This window comes from Maylandia zebra, linkage group LG2 (genome assembly GCF_041146795.1).
Source record: "Maylandia zebra isolate NMK-2024a linkage group LG2, Mzebra_GT3a, whole genome shotgun sequence".
Lineage (NCBI taxonomy): Eukaryota > Metazoa > Chordata > Actinopteri > Cichliformes > Cichlidae > Maylandia > Maylandia zebra.
The window spans coordinates 32,899,344-32,917,736 of record NC_135168.1 but is presented as its reverse complement, the minus strand read 5'-3'; the positions used below and the strand labels follow the sequence as shown (position 1 = coordinate 32,917,736).

The following is an 18,393-nucleotide window of genomic DNA, read 5'->3' as shown; positions in this document are numbered from 1 at the left end:
TGAGCCTATGTGATGATTGTATAAACTCCTGAGTTAGTGCCGAATTGTTTTCACTCTGCCTGATGGTGTGGTTGGAAAATTGTGTGTAGATGGATGAAATGTGACAGAGACAGAGAGAAGGGCTCTTAAAGAGCACATCAATATTCTAGACTGCGTGCAGAGAGAGTGGAGGGAAGTGAGGCCGAGCAGTCCGCATGTGTCCACAAGAGTAAGAAAGTGTGTTGATGTTGCGCGCGGGTGCGAGCAGAGCGAATGTGTGTGGCGCAGAGGTGAGCGCGTGCGCGTGTGTGCAAATGCTTATGGACTGGTCCCTGTTACACTGGTCTCATTGATTTTCTCACGCTGGGATACAGTCTCAGGATGTAACACATGCGCACACGCCCACGTTCACACAGACACACACGCAGAGAGAGTATGGATCACTTAGTGAACCCCCTGCTTGAGCGCCTCAAGTTGAGAAAGCCTAACAGCAGCGGCATGTCTGTCTGTTAGGCGGCCGGCATTCAAAACATCTCATCCAGAAATATCGGAGGAAATGAAACATAATTTCAAACTACAGCCAGTGTTTACAGTATACATGTCACGTTTTGTCAAGAGCAGGAACTTTTGACATTTGAGTAGTATGTGCCACAGGCTCTGACATCAATTGTAAAATAAACAATAAAATAAACTCAAAGCTGGTCAAAAGGTGGTCAAACAAGAACTTTATTCAACTGTTTCCATTTGATACTGGTGCACTGTACAAAAGTATTGAGCCACCCATCAAGTCATTATATTTTGATTTTTAAATTTTTGTTTGCTATTGCTCAAGGCGTCTAGAGGAATAGTTCTCCATGCTTTGTGAAGGTCCTTTAAAGCTTTTCTTTGGACATTGGCTGCTTTTTTACTTATTTTCAGTTCAGTTTTGTTTGTTAAGCTACTTTGTTACTGGCAGCCTGTTGCAAAAACAACACATTTCCTTATTTTTCTATGAAAACTGACAGAATAAAAAAGTTTGGCATACAATAGTGTGCAGTGTGCCCTTAAAAATGAGGAAACTTGGCAACTGGAGGACAAACGAATAAAAGAAATGATAGTGTAAAAAAAACATCTGTAGCAGATGAACGGTATGTGAAATCGATATCCTAAAGAAATAGAAAAAATCCAGCAAAGACCTAATACAGGACCTGAGAGATCTGGCACTTCAGTTAATACTACTGTTCACTAAAGCCTCATCAGAAATGGTCTCAGTAGAAGGGTGGCTGTCAAGAAGCCTTTCTTCAGGATGAGAAACAGAGAGAGAAGTATGCCGAATTACACAGGAACTGGACTGAATCAGTGCCAACAGGTCTGATGGAGTCATGAATCCAGAGTAGTTTTGGTTTAAATAATCATCAGTATGGAGGAGGTCAGATGTCATGTGGTGGAGGCTCTGTCATGGTTTGGGGCTGTGTTTTAGCCAGTGGTGTTGGGGATATTTAAAAATTGATGGAATTGTGAATGTCGAAAAAGTACTGTCGCCATGATACAGCATGCGGTACAGTGGAAAGTTTTATTTTTCAGTGTGACGCCAAAAACACTGCCAATGCAGCAAAAGCATACCTGGATAGAAAAACACAATCAGTCATGGATTGGCCTCCCCAGAGCTCAGACTCATTATTGAAGCAGTGTGGGATCATCTTTGTAGAGAACAAAATGCAGCCAACATCCAAAGAAGAGCTTTGAATTTCCTTCAAGAAGCCTGAAGAACTATTCCTTAAGACTGCTTAAAGAAATAACAAGAAAGCTGCCTAAGAGAGTTTATTATGAATTAAGCAATCTCTGTATGTATGCACCTATTTCCCACCATCCCAGCAAAATATAAAGAAATTAGGGGTGGCTTGAGACTTTTGCACAGTCCTGTTAATGCAGTTATTAATGCGTTTAATTAGCAGCTTCCTTGCAGATTAAAATTACATTACATGCCACATGCCACAGTGAATTGTTAAACCAACCAACAATATCATATTCCTGACTCAGAATGTGCCTTTGGGGAACGTCTCCTCACACAAACATGATGAGTCTGCTTTCACTGAAGTGAATGAGTCTTGTACCTTAGTTGACAGAAACATGAGTATTTTCCTGTTGTTTCTGACCACATTTTGATTATGCTTGTCAGTTAAATCCCTAACAACAATACTGGTTTAAAAATAGATCATTTGAGCACAGTGCTGGAGTTTTGTTTCTTTTTTTCTTTGGCTTTTGTTGGAACAAACCTTCGAGTTCCTCTGCGCAGGAAAAACTGGGAAGATACAATTTTAAAAAGCAGTTAAAGTAGCTTTGCCTTGATTTTTTCCTACATTCAAACACTATTTACATATGCATCAGCATTAACAATCTAATAGCATAGCATGATATAAGCACATTTGTTAAGGAAATACATATTTTTATTAAGCAGGTAAAAATATCTCTTCACGTATCTTTATTAGTAGTTTATTAGTAAAATTTTGGAAAACATATTAGATACAAATATTTCATAAAAATGACAAAGTGATGTACCAAAGTGTAAAAAACACTACAGAGAAGGAAGCCTGTTTTGTTACACAAAGTTGCATCGACCTTGTGCTCTACTTTTTTGGACATAAATATCCAAGAGGGGTAATTTAAGATACTTACAAGTAATTTTCAAAATGCATCACAGTAGTTAAGCCTCTAGACCTGCACCCAGACTACACAGGTAAAGCTTGAAGAAAAATAATCTGTAGGTACTTTATCCACGTTCCAATTGACACAACACATATTACGTGTGTAACAATGCATGTGTCGTGCAGTGGGTGCGTTTGCTAAGGGCCAGATGTGTCTGTCACACACGTAGCCTGGGGTCTGATGGTAGAAGGTGAGGAAGAGAGCGTAATGGAAGGGCCTAAGGCCAAGAGCATTATCTTCTCCTGACTCTGACTGACACTCATTAGGCTGCACAGTGGAGAGAGGCGGCTGAAAGCTTATTAAGCCACCTGCTCAAAAGGCCCTTAATTGAATCCAAGTAATTATAGAGACCTTGCCCATTGTGATATTTTTATTCATCCTGCGGCAAACTCAATCTCTCTTGCATTTGGAACGCTATTAATGTTGTCTGCACCAATATGTGTGAGATTCAGACACAGACCTACGCATCAGTATTGACGTGCGCACACACACACACACACACACACACACACACACACACACACACACACACACACACACACACACACACACACAATTCCAGTCCCCTCAGACGTGTCCCGTCACCAAGACCCTGGCTGCACTTTTTAGTCTGTTCTCTGCTTCATTAGAATCTGAGGGATAATAAAATTAATTGCAAAGACAGTTTAGTTCCTTTGAAAATAGATTACAGGTGTAATTGTTTTACCTGAATAACCCGTAGGCAAGAGAAATTAATTAGACCTTGTGTCCCAAGTCCTAATGTAGTTCCGTTCCTTCATTGGCCTGGTGCACCCACACGCACACACTCAGAGACACACAGCACATTCAGATGGATGGGCAGGCAAACTCACACTAACTTTTGGAAGCACGTGCTTTGCAAAGACGGGGGTGAAGGAGGACAATGTGGAGGTGTTAGCGAGTCATTAGAAATGGGAAAGGTTAAGAGTTCAATTGTAAAGCCGTCCTGATCCAGATGTCCTGCGGCCTGGGAACATTTTCAAGGGCTAATTTAGCAGAAAATATTGCATTGTGTACATGTGTTTGCATATTGTGTGCGACTAGTGTCAGTGGGGGCATTAGAAGCACGATGTGTACAACCAGTATAATTGGCTGAGGCAGCATCATCATTATTATAATGCTCCCTATGTTGGTTATGTCAGACTGACCCACTACCAATTCATCATTCCCATCAAGGCCATGTTGATGGTAGACATGAATGAGCAATGCAACGCTTTTATCTGCCCTTTAAACAGGCTCAACATTTTCAAATATTCCAATTTTTTTCTTCCCCTGCCAACTAATGATAAAAGGAGGCTTATGCGACGCTGTTGTATTTTTACTCTTATTCCAAGCCGCCGATAGCAAGTGTGAATTTCAAGCTGCTTTTCTGTTATTAAAGCCACGAGATAGCAAGGTGCGAAGGAATTTTTGCCTCCCAGTTTGCATATCATCTTGTTTAAGCTTGTATTCTTTATGTCTGCCAGATAGGAATAAACACAGATTTGCTGTTTTGAAAGATCTTTTCAAAGAGTGGGCTCAGGTTTTGTGCTGAGACACACGGCTGGAACACACTGATTGACAGAAGTAATCTGAGCGGCTCTAGGAGCCCCCGGTCACCATGTGAGCCGTCTGGTTTCTGTGGGACTCCCAAAAATGCCTCGATCCTCTCCCCTGGTTTTACTGGAGCTGCAGTATTATTCTCTACGTGCTGAGACAGACGGAGAGAGAGGGAGGGAGGGAGAGAGAGATGCAAGGAGGGTTTTTCTTCTTTCTTGCATCAGCAGTTGTAACTCGACACAGCCAACTCGTCAATGAGCATGGTCCTCTCATATGTGCTCCCCCCTCCCTCCCTTTTACATCTCCCCTGCTTCCCCCATCTCCCTACCACCCTTCCTTGTGGCTGACCTGAGTGCCGCTTTCTGTCCCCTTGTTGCATCACACTTGGAGAAGCACTGTACAGTAATTAGCGTCAGTCCTGCTCATCTGCCCGCCAGCCTGCCAGTCAGCCTGCTTGTGCGCCTGCCTGCCTGCCAGTGTTCCGCCAACTGCCATGCCCTATTCATGTCCTATTCATGTAGTGCTGAATAAAAGACTGCTTTCCTCGGGACATCCATCCCTCTGCTGGCCTTTATATTTTTGTGGCGAGGCGCAGAAGTGAGGATTAGCATTAAAAGGAATAGACTGCTGAGGTAGACTCGGCAGGAATGCATGAATGCATACTTTAGTTTGGCCAAGCTGCTTTTGTTCGGTTTGGTAGAGATTTTAGTGCGGGAACAATTTATGCCTCATACAGACACCTGTCTGTGAGTGTGTGTGTGGGTTGGTTCTTTTTTTGCTTTTGCTTTTACTTTCATTCAAAAATCTTTTTGAACTGTTTTTGTTCTCGTCCCAATCTCATCGTTTTGTCCCTTTTTTTCCCTCTCGTCGCACTGGTTAAGCGCGTTACCGAATTAATCACTTTATTATTTCTTTTCAAGTGTTGCCTAAATGAGATAGAAGGGTAGAAAGAGATGATGTATGATCTTTTGGCATTCATTTGCACAATTTTTAAAATTCACTGAAATTCAAGTATTCACTGTGTGTGATTTGACGAGTGAGCTGTGAATGTCTTTTAGTCTTGGCTCTAAGATATTTGTCTCGCGTTAAGGTTCAAAGCTGACCCTTTCCACAATCTCGCTGCTACAGATGGCCTGCCAAAGTGTTGGCATCGTCACGTCCACTAACCAACCAGATAGGAATGCAGTATTAGATAACACACACTGATCAACTTTGACACTGGCACACTGGCACAAATTGTAAAGGAGAAAAAAAAAACACCAAAAGAAATGGAATGAATGGAGGTAAAATGTGGAAAATGAAGTGTTTGGAATTCCAGCAATGAGTCGTGGCGGCAGAAGCCACGTTTGTATGATGTGTCTCCAGATGTTATTATGACTCCGTTAGGCATGGAAAGAAACAGCCAGGGAATTGTGACCGTTCATTGTGGCCTAAGATTCTGTAAGTTTCATCAATTGTGCGGTCCGCATAACTCAACTTGATGTCGTACCTAAGTTTATTTGATCTATGTTGGCTTGAGATTGCTGAAATCTCCCAGTCTGCAGGTGCCACAGCTATACTAGAGATGCATGCACAGTAGTGCTTTGAGCAAGAAATGCATTGCTTAGGCATTTTCAACATACTGCAAACTTGTTGTCTTTGCTTTATAGAAAAGGGAAACGACTTGTCCAGGTAGTACCTGTCACCCTGTGATGACCCTTAGTAGGAGATGGATAGACGGATGGATGCACCTTTTGTCTAACATTTGTGTGCAGATATCCGGCTGTGTAGTTGGAGCAGGGTAGCATGTTTGCTGATTAACCCAAGGCGAACTGACCTGGTGACGAGAGTAGAGAAGAAAAGTTGATGTGACATTTCAAGCAAAACCACAAATGTCAGCTTCATGGCGTGATAAGCTGGAAAGACAAAACGATCATCAGACCCAGAATTTTTCTCCGATCGTCATGAATATCTGTGTAAAACTTAACAGCTGTAGGTACTGAGAGGTCTGCAATAAAGAGCTGGAATGACCAACGGACTAATAAATATTCCCATCGCTTTAGCTTCTGCTAGCATAGCAAGATGAGTACCTCCGCCTCCCTCGCTCTGACAGTACGTGTGATATATGTCGGCTGGCCTGCAGGCATGTATGGTGTCGCCATAATGGAGTGGTAAAGCAGCAGGCATTATGGATTGAGAGCGAGCCGGCTCGTCCATGAATCTGCCCCAACTGTTCTTCTGCCTTTGTGGCCGTAACGATCGGCTGGCTTCCCTCTGTCACCATATTTCCTCCATCTTAGTTTAGAAGCAGAGATATATCTCTACATAAAGGCTGACACACAGAGGGCTGGAGAGCCTTGCCTGCTCCCCAACACAAAAGACTTGGGCCTGGTGGTTGATAAAGGCTTATGGAGAGAAGAGGAGCTGATGGCCAGGGGACTGTTGGAAAGACCTATTCTCTTCACAGACAAAGACACACTCTCACTCAAGACACTATCTGTGTGACGCTGTTTGTGAATGCGTGCATGTGCCCTCCTCACTTTTTCTCATCCTTCGCTCTCTCTCGTTCTCTCTCTTCTTTCACACTAACACACACACACACACAGACTTTCTTTCTTGTTAGAAGATGCTAATATAGCACACGACAAAGCCCCAGTAGACAGCTCTCAGACAAAACACTTCCTTTTTAAAGCAGTTCATCTTTATGCAGAGTCTATCCAAAGGCCTGCCAAAGCATGGTCTCTTGAAAAGCAGGATTTTCACCACCGCTCAGTCATTCCTGACATCTATTCAGTCTCGCTTCATTAGTGCAGCGGCTGATCACGCTGATGTTTGAGGACATCAGGTTGGTTATTAATTGCTCCCTCTGATACTGAATACGACAGCCTGTCCGCCTTGATAAATCTGCAGCGTGTGTCTTTAGCGGCCTCACCTGTGTGATTTTTTTAATTTTTTTATTTTTTTGCCTACAGAAAAGTGGGTGCGAGGCCGGGCCATCGACCGTGGCGAGGTCGACATCGGGACTCAGCAGAGCCAGGCAATCCCGCCGGGACTTTTTTGGAGGTTTCATATAACTGTGCACCATCCGACCTACATCAAGTTCAATCTTTCTCTTTCACACAACGCACTGCTGGGGGTCTATGGGCGCAGGAACATACCGCCTACACACACTCAGGTAAAGAAGGCCCCATGTCGTAGCGTGCTGTTCACCAGATGGGCATGTTTGCTTCAGCTGCTACAGATCCCATCCACGCTAATGCACCTATTTCTCTCCACTTTGTCCTTGCATCTACACTGAGGCAATATTCAGCGGTGAGGAGTGTTAAGCACTTATTTGAACACGATTACATTATATTCTTTGATCCAGAACTCCTGATACTCCAGGATGCTCTAGACACACACGACACACAATGCTTTTTTTTATATTTAAACATGAGAAATTATTTTAGTTTGAAAGTCTTTTTAAAAACTTCTATTGTGATACACTGGCTGTCTTTTTTGTGGATTTCCTCTAAAACCACATCTCTTTATTTATCAACATCTTTGTTCTTCCCAATCTCAAACTTTGTCAGTGTGCTCATTCAGCCAGACAGAGCATTACAGCAAGCACATTTTCATCCAATCTGACAGCTGGAATAGGTTTTGTTTTGGTTTTTTGGATTCGCTGTTACTTTGTCTCCATTTTGATGTCTCTGGATTTCTTGTCCTAAAAGAGGTGGAAGTTGCATTTTGTTCTTTTCAGTACAAACGCCGATTTGTGTGGAGACAGATGTCCATAAACTGCTTTTATTCATGTTTTGTGAGGCAAATGTGTTAGAACAAACAAAAACAGTTAAATCGATAACTGACTGCAGCAGAGCATGAATTTGCTGTCTGCCTGTTTAACAGGTAGCATTCATGAACCATGAACCAAAAAAAATCACTGCTTTAAACTTGTTCTGACAACACAAAGAGAAAAAAATGTAAATCAGATCAATTAAATTGTGAGTTCAGCTGTATTGAAACACAGTGTTAGAGTTGCTGATGGAAAACTGATGTTTTTTTCTTCTCTAGACTCGTGCGTGTTTTTCTCATACTGAATATGATGCTAATTTTCCAGCTAAGAAAACAAACAAAACATGAGGACAAAGCAATTCTCCCCACATGGACACGTGTCTTTCTAAAACGGCGCACGGGCACCCTAAAAAGTACGGATGCACTCGGTTTTTCGTGAAGAAAACGCTGATGTTAGCGTCTCGTATCGTGCAAAGTGTAGAACAGCATTGTGCCATTCAAGACGCACAGATACAGACAAAAATACAACACACACTGAGTCATCTGCTTTTTAACATCAGTGCGCCCCTGCTCTCGCCTGCATGAAGAGGTCTAATTAGCTGTTTTTGACACTAGTGTGACACACAGCCCTCAGGGGAAATAAGACTCAGCGAGTGCTTGCTAGTTCAAGGAGGTTTGAGGATGGATAGGAGGGGAGGGAGAGAGAGGAGATGAGAGTGGTGGGGGAAGTTAAAGAGGGAGAGAAAGAAGCACGAAAAGGTTAAGACAGATGAAATAATAGTCTGCTCCACTGAAAACCTGGGTGGTAAAGTGTGCCCATGCTATTAGCAGCATGTCAAGTTTTTGAGCCAGCTGCTGTGGAACACGTCTGGTAGAAAAGGGAGATGCGGCTGAAAAAAAGCATTCCTCCTTTCCTTTGGCCTCTGGATTCACATTTGATATGCGCATCATGAATTCTACTCCCCAATTTCTTGTATCCACCCAGTTTTCTAATAGCATTCACGCAGCTAGCCCAACAACAGCCACACGCCACTGCACAAGGTTTGCCTCGCTCATTTCTGTTGGCTTTATGTAGCTTTTGCGAATTCCCATGTTGTTTTTGTTGCTGTTGTTTCCTTCAGACTGGTTGATAATGCTGTTTCCTGGTTGTGTTGTATTCAGTTTGACTTTGTAAAACTGCTGGATGGGAAGGCCCTGCCCAGGTCCTTGACTGATCCCGTCTCAGCTGCCAAAGCTCCCAAAGGCCTGCTACTGAGCGGCCTCCAAGAAACAGGCTTCATCGAGTACATGGACCCCGGCACCTGGCACCTGGCTCTCTACAACGACGGCCGCAACCTGGAGCAGGTGTTACTCCACAGCACTCCCATAGGTGAGGAGGATTAGCTTTTTTTCTTCTGTATTTGTCTTGCTTTACATGTGTTCCTCTGATAACGTCTCAGGGCTGCTTCACTCTCTCGTTCTGTCTTCCTTTTTATCTGCGGATATGCAGACATGTAAGGACATGGTCAAGAGTGGTGTGAAACTCATTGACATTTGAAGGGAACTTTTCCTATTATGCGAGTGAGTTTGGCATGGCAGAGACAGCCGTTAGAAAGGGGAGGACAGCTCCTGTAGTAATGACAGGGCTTGCTAACTGCAGCTCATTACTATGACACACACGGATGGCAGTGTAAATTGAAGGATGTGAATAATGCAAGAGTATGTGGCTGAATATAGACAAGTGGATAATTACCAGGGCAGTTTCTTCACTCCCACTTTGCCCAGTAGTCCTTAAGAGAATACAGTGTTGAAATAACCAAAAAAAAAAAGTGTTGGGAAATGTAGTAGCACAGTAATGCCATGGAGCAACTTGGTAATTTCCATGTTAATACACTCACACGCATATCGTGAGCGACCCTCCATGAAAAAAAAGTCTATATTTTGGGATGTTTTTCCTCACGCGTCTCTTATGACGAGGTTTTCCTATTATTCAGGAAATGATCAGGAACATTATGCGTGGCTGACGTGATGCTTTTAGGCTAAATATGTATCAACAACCCCTTCAAAACCCAAGTTGCAAGCCAATCAGTAAACAGCTCCACAGAGGCAAAACATTGTACTGAAGACATCTTTCATCGTCATATTGACAGAGTCTTTTTTACAATGACTGACAGCGTGCGACAGCTAAACACAGATTTTATTTCAGAGCTGTCAAACATTTGTTGACACGTGTGCTGTCTGTAAAGTCTGGAATAGACCAGACTTTCTGTTTTTTTCCCCAGTCACATATTTCGTGATAAACAGGAACCAGGAAGAATTTTTGTTGCCTCTCTTTAGTAATCAAAAACAAACAGAGGAACAACAGATGGCCTTAGTCTACCGGCCTTTAGTTTGCCGAGGTTGTTCAAAACAATTAATCGAGCGATACAGCTTGAAAGGCAAAAATAATATTAATGGATTGGGGTCAAAGATCATTTTACTGCCTATTTACACATCTGAAAGAAGTTACGGCGGGACACCGCTTACTTTCAGAGGCAGAAGATGAAAGCCGCCCAGCCACTGTGTGGTAAATCCTAATAAGGGACACAATATAGTGTAGACCGAGAATTGAACCTTGATGATGAGGAGAGGAGGGAGAATTGAGATGATCTCTGTCGGGAAACTGAGCTTTTCCGCAGCCAGTGGTAACTGGATACATCGAAGAAACGAGAGAGAATAAATAAGCGAAAAGCGACCGTGAAAATAAATAAATAAAGTAAGATGAAATCAATAGAGTGTGGAGTATGACAAGAAGTAAAAATATGAGCACAAAGATGATAGGACAATACCTGAAATGGGGCTGATTGCGGTTTTTGAAAAAAAAAATTGCTTGTTGCTTTGGGATGTAAAACATGATTGCAAGAGTAATGAGACGTGGGGCTACCTGAGAGAGAGAAAACCCTGTCATGGATGTTCACAGTAGTCATTATCTTGGGGGGGAAACAAAAGATGAAAAGAAGAAAGAATCAAGTTGGGTTCGATCGTTTAAAATCACATGTGTTGTCAGCGGATAACTGACCTTTGTCGTTCGGAAGATATTTTGTTCTGTCATCCTTTCACGGGCCATCTCACACGCACACACACGAGCAGAACACAGTCATATCGTACTTGCTTGCAGCTAAAAATTGTCTGCATAAATTCTGATATAGATTCTGTAATGCATGTCGATGTGTGCGTACAGTATCTTGGTGATTCTATGGTATATAAATGGATGCCATAAAAAAATACTGAAAAGGTACACGCTGATTTCAAAATAGATGCCATTATGAGAGTCAGATTGCATTTTCAAACATATTCTCTGCTGTAAAAAATGCCGGCAGATGCGGATAAAGCTCCTTTTTTCCTGTTCCGCTGATACCGACGTTTACATGTAGGCCACTTTGCCAGCACCGTCTTCTTTTTAAATCTGCTTAGGGAGAGAGTGCTGCTCCCTGCAGGGCTGTTAATTATACATAATTGCTTATTCACCTGCCATCACACGTGTGCTTGAATATTGCCTCTTTAAAACAATGGCCATAAGAAAAAGGAAAAAAAATCTGGGAAAGTTTCCTTCATAACTTTTAATAAAAAAAGAGGATAAACAAAACTGGTGGTTGGCTAGAGGCTGGATACTTCTAGTTAGCTGATCAGCCATTTCATCTTTTTTTTTTCATAAATTCATAAAGCCCAAGGGTCATAAAGCATGGCTGAATCTTTACGGGCTCATAAAGTACAATTGGAATGCTTATTTGACCAATCAGATCACTTGGCTGGAAGCACCCATTTTATAATAGCATTTAACTTCAATAACTTATGGCATGAGTGATTTCTAACTGGCCAGGGTTTAGTCAGTGGAAAGAAGAGAGTGGGCGTCTCATGAATGCCCACACACGTGCACACTCACACACATACACGCTGTAACAAATAGAGGCATAGCTTTCTTATGCATTACCTCTTAATTGCACGGAGAGTTTTATGTTTGAGACATGAAAAGATACAGAGCTTATATCACTGCTGCAACCCTGCAGCCTTGTGAGAGATCTGACGGATCGCTCGCCTGCGCCCGATTCAAAAGCAACTCGGTGACCTTGCAGATGAGTTTTTGTTCATTACATGTGTCAGGTGCCACAGTCAATATTGGAATTTGTGCATAGGAGGCTCTTTTTTTTCTTCCCCCGAGCGTGAGAAAGAGAAACATTTGTGATTTCTCCCGACTGTGTGGGAGAGAAGATGATTGCCACTCCTTCTCTCCATCAGTGTGACGATGACAGGTGATGGAGGTGAAAATGACTTTGGTTTCTGTAGTGATGCGCTGCTGTGGAGGATAACGCTGCGCTGCCGGCTACTGGCAGGGCCTGTCTCATTAGCATGTGTCACACGCGCCTCAAGGCGGGTGTCACATAATAACTTTGTGTGCATGTGTTTGTAAGCGTGTGTGTGCGTGAGCCGTGCCACTGAAGGATTTGTCATCCATGCTCCCTGAGCAGAGCGAGCCAGGGGACTGCAGCGGTTTGACTCTGGAGTCGATCCCTGTTCAGAGGAGAGCGAGCAGGACGGCGCAGGGTCAAATAAAGGATGACATCCTCGACACTCATTTTAATTACTTTATCTAGCTTAGATGGAGCTCGCCTGCCACGAGACAACCTGCAGCATGGTTCAAATCCCCAGCTCTGCCAGCTGCTGATTCTTCTTCACCAGAAACTTGTGTCTTGAGCAGAGCTGAGAGCGAGGCTCCTGTAATGCTCTAAAATCATGAAAGCGCGCTCCGTTTTTATCTCCCCTATCTGCTCGGGCCCGGAGAATGAGCTCTGACATGATGGACGTATCAATAAGAGAAAAAGGGAGAAGAGTAAAAAAGAAGTTTTTCCTTTTGAAGTCTGATTGTGGATTACGATGAAATGCACATAGCCTACAGAGGGATAGGATGAAACGCACACATCCAGATGAGACAATGCTCTAGTAGAAACAAGCATCACATTGATCTTTTGCAATGCCCAGAGTGCATCTACTGTAGCGACACGCCATTGTATATTCTCCACTTACTCGTGCACTCACAATGTCAGATTTTATGTTGTTCCAGTCTCGTTCCAAACTGCGGCCCGTGTAAACAGTTTGTTGATTAAGCCTTGATGTGTGTAAATTTGCGTACCGCGTGTTTCCAACCTGTAATGCAGTATAATGTGCTTAGTGCTACTGAGTGTAAGTGAGTGCTTGGCCGTTCCCCAGAGAGTGATAGCAGCTGGATCAGACTAATCTAATATAGCCCCTGTGTCTGGGGAGCCATCCATTGCTTATCAGATCTCTCATTCAATAACAGTGAGCCATGTCAGCTTATGGAGTTACATGCAGAATATTTTCAAGTTCTTGTATTATTTTCTGGCTTTTAATGTTCTGATGTGTGTGTTTGTTTGTGCGCGTGGGTATGCAGACTCAATGGACGGCTGCTCCACAGACTGTAACGGAAATGGAGAGTGTGTCGCTGGACACTGCCACTGCTTTGCTGGATTCTTGGGTCCTGACTGTGCCAAAGGTAAGAAATATCTATCTGTCTGTCTGTCTGTCTAATTTCAGTAAAAGAGCAAGTTTAAAAGAAATGCGTCTTTCATATTTTCCAGCCTCCCAACACAGTCTGGAGGGACTTTTTGTAGCCCTGAGCCTGTTCACTTCTGCTGAAAATGTTTCTAAAAGTTGTCACAAATGTGTAATTCACTATATATATATATATATATATATATATATATATATATATTTGTATAAAGATTTAGTGATGTTCCAAAACAGCTACAAAGTCATTTTTGCTTTGCAAACTTTGCAAGTCCTGACATTTTTGCACGGTACTATTTCATCATGCGGATGAATACACACATATATGCAGGGTTTTTCCAAGCACAAAATGGGCTTTTGCTGTTCTCATGCTGTCTTCACATGAGTGTGTGATATCTTACTAAACAATGCTGTTTCCAGTCTGTGGAGTTTTCTGTGATTTTATGGCCAACAACCACACATTTGTGTAAAAGTCTTCTGTAGATTTTATATTATTATATTATTTCTGTATATTTTGCTTTTGAGGGGGAAGACTTTCTGAAGTTTTTTCATAGTTTTTAGACATCGGCTGCTTTTTCATTCATTTTCAGTCCTGTCCTTGTACCTGACCATTTTGTTAAGCTACTTAACAATGACCGACAAGTCATTCAAGCATAAAACAGCCCCCGAACTCAAGAGATGAACCAGTGTTGTGTCTCCACAGAAGACACAGTATCTGTCTGTTTGTTATTAGCAAAAACACATGATTTGGTTCCTTTTCTGTAGTTGGATCTCTAAAAATGCCAAAGATAACACAATGAGACAGGGAAAAAATGCCATTTTTGCACCAACAAGGTGATTCCCGGGGATTTATTAGCTGGAGGCTTGACATGGTGCAGTTTGTAAACTGTAAACTGGACAATTTTCTTCAAAAAAGCACAGAAAAAGAAGTGGCAGACCAAAGAACATATCGGATGGATAACATCTGAAAGTCTTGTCCTTAAGTAATAGAAAAAGAATTCAGCAAAGACCAGGACTGAGAGCTGTATCTGACCCTTCTTGGGGGGTTTCAGCCAGTGATGTTGGACAGCTTGTCAAGTTTATGTAATTATGAATGCAGAAAAGTACAGTTAGATTTTGATCCACGATGCAGTGCCGTCTGAAAAAAGCTTGCAGTGGCAGAATGCAGCTGTAGCTTTTATTCTGATATATAATTAATAATTAATACTAGTATAATAAATTTCAACGCTTTCTTCTTTTTGAAGCAAGAGTAAAGTAAATAATTGTTTTAGTTACTTCAGTAAGAGCTACCTTGTCAGTGGCTACTGGGTGAATTAGAGTACAATAGTGTAGATGGGGAGTGAACAGGCTCCGGTTTGCACAGATTTGCTCTAAACCTTCACGTTTCCTCCAACGTTGTTTCTCAATAAACACCTTCCCCGTAGCTCAGTGAGCACCACCCTTAATTTCTGATAAACTGTGACATGTCTGCATGAAGTCGTACATCGTATCAAGTCGGTGAAGACATCAGCAGCTGAACTCTTTTGGCTAGTCTTCATTACTGACCGGATCTTGTTTGCTCCCGTTTGCTCTACCTCCCTCCCTCTGCATCTCCACGGACAGATGCTCTATTTCCTCTCCCTCTCTCTCTCCCTCTTCTGCATTCTCCCCAAGAGTCAGTCTTTGTAAAAATTATTGTAGTTGAATCTGTCTCATTGTGTCGAAACAGGTGATATGATATCACTTCCTATGATTTATTTACGCTCATCATTTATTCATACGCTCCTGCCGTCTTTGCTCATTTGCTCGTGCTGTAATATCCTCTGCTCGAAAAAGTTAGACAGCAAGTTTTAGCACGAGCCGTAAAATGTGAAGTGTGATTTTATTACCGTGTGGCACAGAGCGTTCGATTTTACAATGGATCAAACAAACACGGGACACACGAGGCCCTCATTGCAAATTATTCGAGAGAAAAAGGCAATGGCTATGGATCATCTTTTTAATGCATTTGAACTTCCTGAGCTCTGACTGCGAGCGTGACTTCTATTCTACCTGTCATTACATTAGCCACACAGCTTTCCATCTCTGCATGGAGATAGCGCTGCCTCATTCTTTAAATCCCTAATGCTCTCTTTCCTAATCTTCGTTTTCACGATTGTTTTCACGGCCCGTTCAGAATGAGTGAGGTGACGTTGGGAGGATTTTCTACAATTCCTGGGTTGCCGTGGTAGCCAGGCTCAGGTGGTGCTTGAGTAAATTGAAACAGCGTGAGGGATAAGCTGGAGTGTGTGCGCGTGTGTACAGGTGTGTGTGTGTGTGTGCGTGAGGGAGAGAGAGGAAAAGACAGGGAGACAGAGGCTGCTTGAGGATTTGCTGAATCTGCGCACTACTGAGATAAGAGAGCGTAGCCCCACTCACGGTAGGTTACCACGGTCTTCCAGCTAATATATTGCAGCACTGTGTGTGTGTTTGTGCATAGGTGTACTACAGAATATGTGAGTGTAATCTGTGTTTGTCCTGTTGCAGATTCATGCCCCGTGTTGTGCAGCGGTAACGGCATGTATGAGAAAGGAAGGTGCGTGTGCCTGGAAGGGTGGAAGGGGGCAGAGTGCAACGTGGAGGAAGGTCAGTGCATCGATCCCACCTGCTCCAACCACGGCACCTGCATCCAGGGCATCTGCATATGCAGTCCGGCCTACAAGGGTGTTAATTGTGAACAAGGTAAGAACTGTTGTTTACACTGCTAAAAAGAAGAAGAAGAAAGGGCTCCACTTGCACACAAATGACTTTGCTCTTTTTATTAAAAGCAAGAATTGAATTTAACACCACCCTAATCAATATTTTTATATTGAGCAAGGATCAAATGACTTTGTGTGATACTAAAGGGATCCCACAGACTGACAGACCATGAGAGTCTCTGCAGAGCATTTTACCCTCGTCAGTTTTCACTTTTACATCCCCAAATTGCAAATTTCCTTTCCCGGATGAACTTCATACAGCCTTTGTCCTCGCCCACACTGCAGCTGGAGCAGCCAGCTGTTTTTTACCTGCTGCACCACATGGCAGGCAGACAAAGTTAGAAACATGATAGTGAACTTAATTTTGTTGTGTCTCCTGCCCTGACCCCATCGGGCTGCAGCAGAAGGATGCCCCTCGCTGGTTCTTCCTGTTATAAGAGAGTTTTTCTTCTCACTGTCACTGAGCTTGCTCGTAGCAGGTCATCAGATTGTTGGGGCTTACTCTATATAATTGCAGAGTCCTTAACTTTCACTATAAAACACCTTGAGGTGACAGTTGTTGTGATTTAGCACAATATAATAATTTTATAAATGGCTCACATCTTTTAAAAATCAACATTTTTGTAACCTGAAGTCAGACCTGAACCGTGAATTAGTGACTATTTTGTTTCCATCTTCATCTTCTGAACATTTTTTCCCAGTTGGGAAAATCACATTGAAAAATACTTATTCTTCTTTTATCCTTTCTTTTCCTTTTATTTCAACAAACCAAAGTAAGAATCTCGTGAAATGTAAGCAAATGTCAACAATGTTATTGAGAGATCAAACTGTAAAGCACGATGAGAAGTCTAGCTTTAGAACTTCAAAACACGTTCATGCGGCTCGGAAAGACCAAGAAAAAAGAAATGTTGTTGAACAGTAACTATTTGTAACACTGGCAAAGTAAATAATGTCTTAGACATTCAAATACTGTCTGAGAGTGTCGCATTCACAAAGAGACAGTCTGAACAAAAGCTGATGGAGACGTAAACACCTTTACTAATGCTACAACTACTGCTCTACTACCACTACTAATAATATTTATGTTAATAGGAAAATTGCAGACATTTAATTCTAAACATGTAGACTAAAGCTTTAGCTGTTTTGACATAATATATTTTAATAAGTGACCTTTTCACTTTTCAAACCAGAAGACAAAACGAGTTTCAAACATTATAGAATCGTGACCACATTTCACTTTTTAATGTTTCACATAATAAACCCACATTCAAGAAAAACCTCCTTCCAAATATCCCAGTTTTGGCTTATCTAAAAACTGTAGCAGCAGACAGGTCCGATGGTCCTTGTCATACATGCATCTTTCAGGACAGACTGCTCAGGCCTTGCTTTTTCTTTTTCTCCTTCTTTTTTTCTCTTTTGAAACAATCATCACACCTCCAGGCTAAATGTGTTTCCTCATAAAGAGAAATGGGGGGTGTGGCAGTAAACAGATTGAAGATACTCAGCATGCAAATGTCAGTTTAGTATCATTGTGATTCTGTGTATAATATACGCAGAGTGGCAAGAAAGAATTTGGCCTGTGCGCGTTTCATGGAGAGGGTAAGAACATCTATTCAGACTGACTTAAGCAGGAAAAACGGTCACTAAACCTTCGCTATCGGTTAGGCTTTCCTGGAAGCAACAAATGGCATTCTCGGCATAGCAGGAAAAAGACCTGTAAGCAAAGGAAGTAAAAAACAATGACAGTACAATTGATTCGAGTCTCAGGTAGTTAAGGCAGCTTGCAGCTGTGGAGTAAAACAAGCCTTGGGCGTTTGCCACATCCCCTTCATTGTAAAACCATCCAATAAATTACCAAAAAACAAACAAAGCTGCAATATTTGAAAACAATTATGACGTTACACCTGACAGAAACACCGATGGCACAGCTGTCCTAAAGACCTCCGCTGCTGCCTTCTCTGTCTCGGCCTGCAGAGACTGAATCACGTGTTTGACCTTGAGCGGCGAAGCTGAGCTGAGCCGAGTTTAGCCGAACTTTGCTGAGCTTTGGCTCGGTGCTCAGGGCTGTAATTACACACACTAACACAGCGTAGCATGGACCACCGTGACACACATACACACACACACAGCCGCACACCAACCAACCCATTTCACCCCTTAT

General features: G+C 42.5%; 1 protein-coding gene across 1 annotated transcript in view; it reads left to right on the top strand.

The window, feature by feature from the left end:
- tenm1 (teneurin transmembrane protein 1) overlaps positions 1-18,393 on the top strand; it is a 195,744-nt gene that overhangs the window by 96,415 nt on the left and 80,936 nt on the right. Inside the window, exons 7-10 of the mRNA XM_014409889.3 lie at positions 7,173-7,375; positions 9,136-9,343; positions 13,400-13,501; positions 16,021-16,215. Coding sequence (XP_014265375.2) covers positions 7,173-7,375; positions 9,136-9,343; positions 13,400-13,501; positions 16,021-16,215 — 708 coding nt within the window. The remainder of the gene's footprint in view (positions 1-7,172; positions 7,376-9,135; positions 9,344-13,399; positions 13,502-16,020; positions 16,216-18,393) is intronic.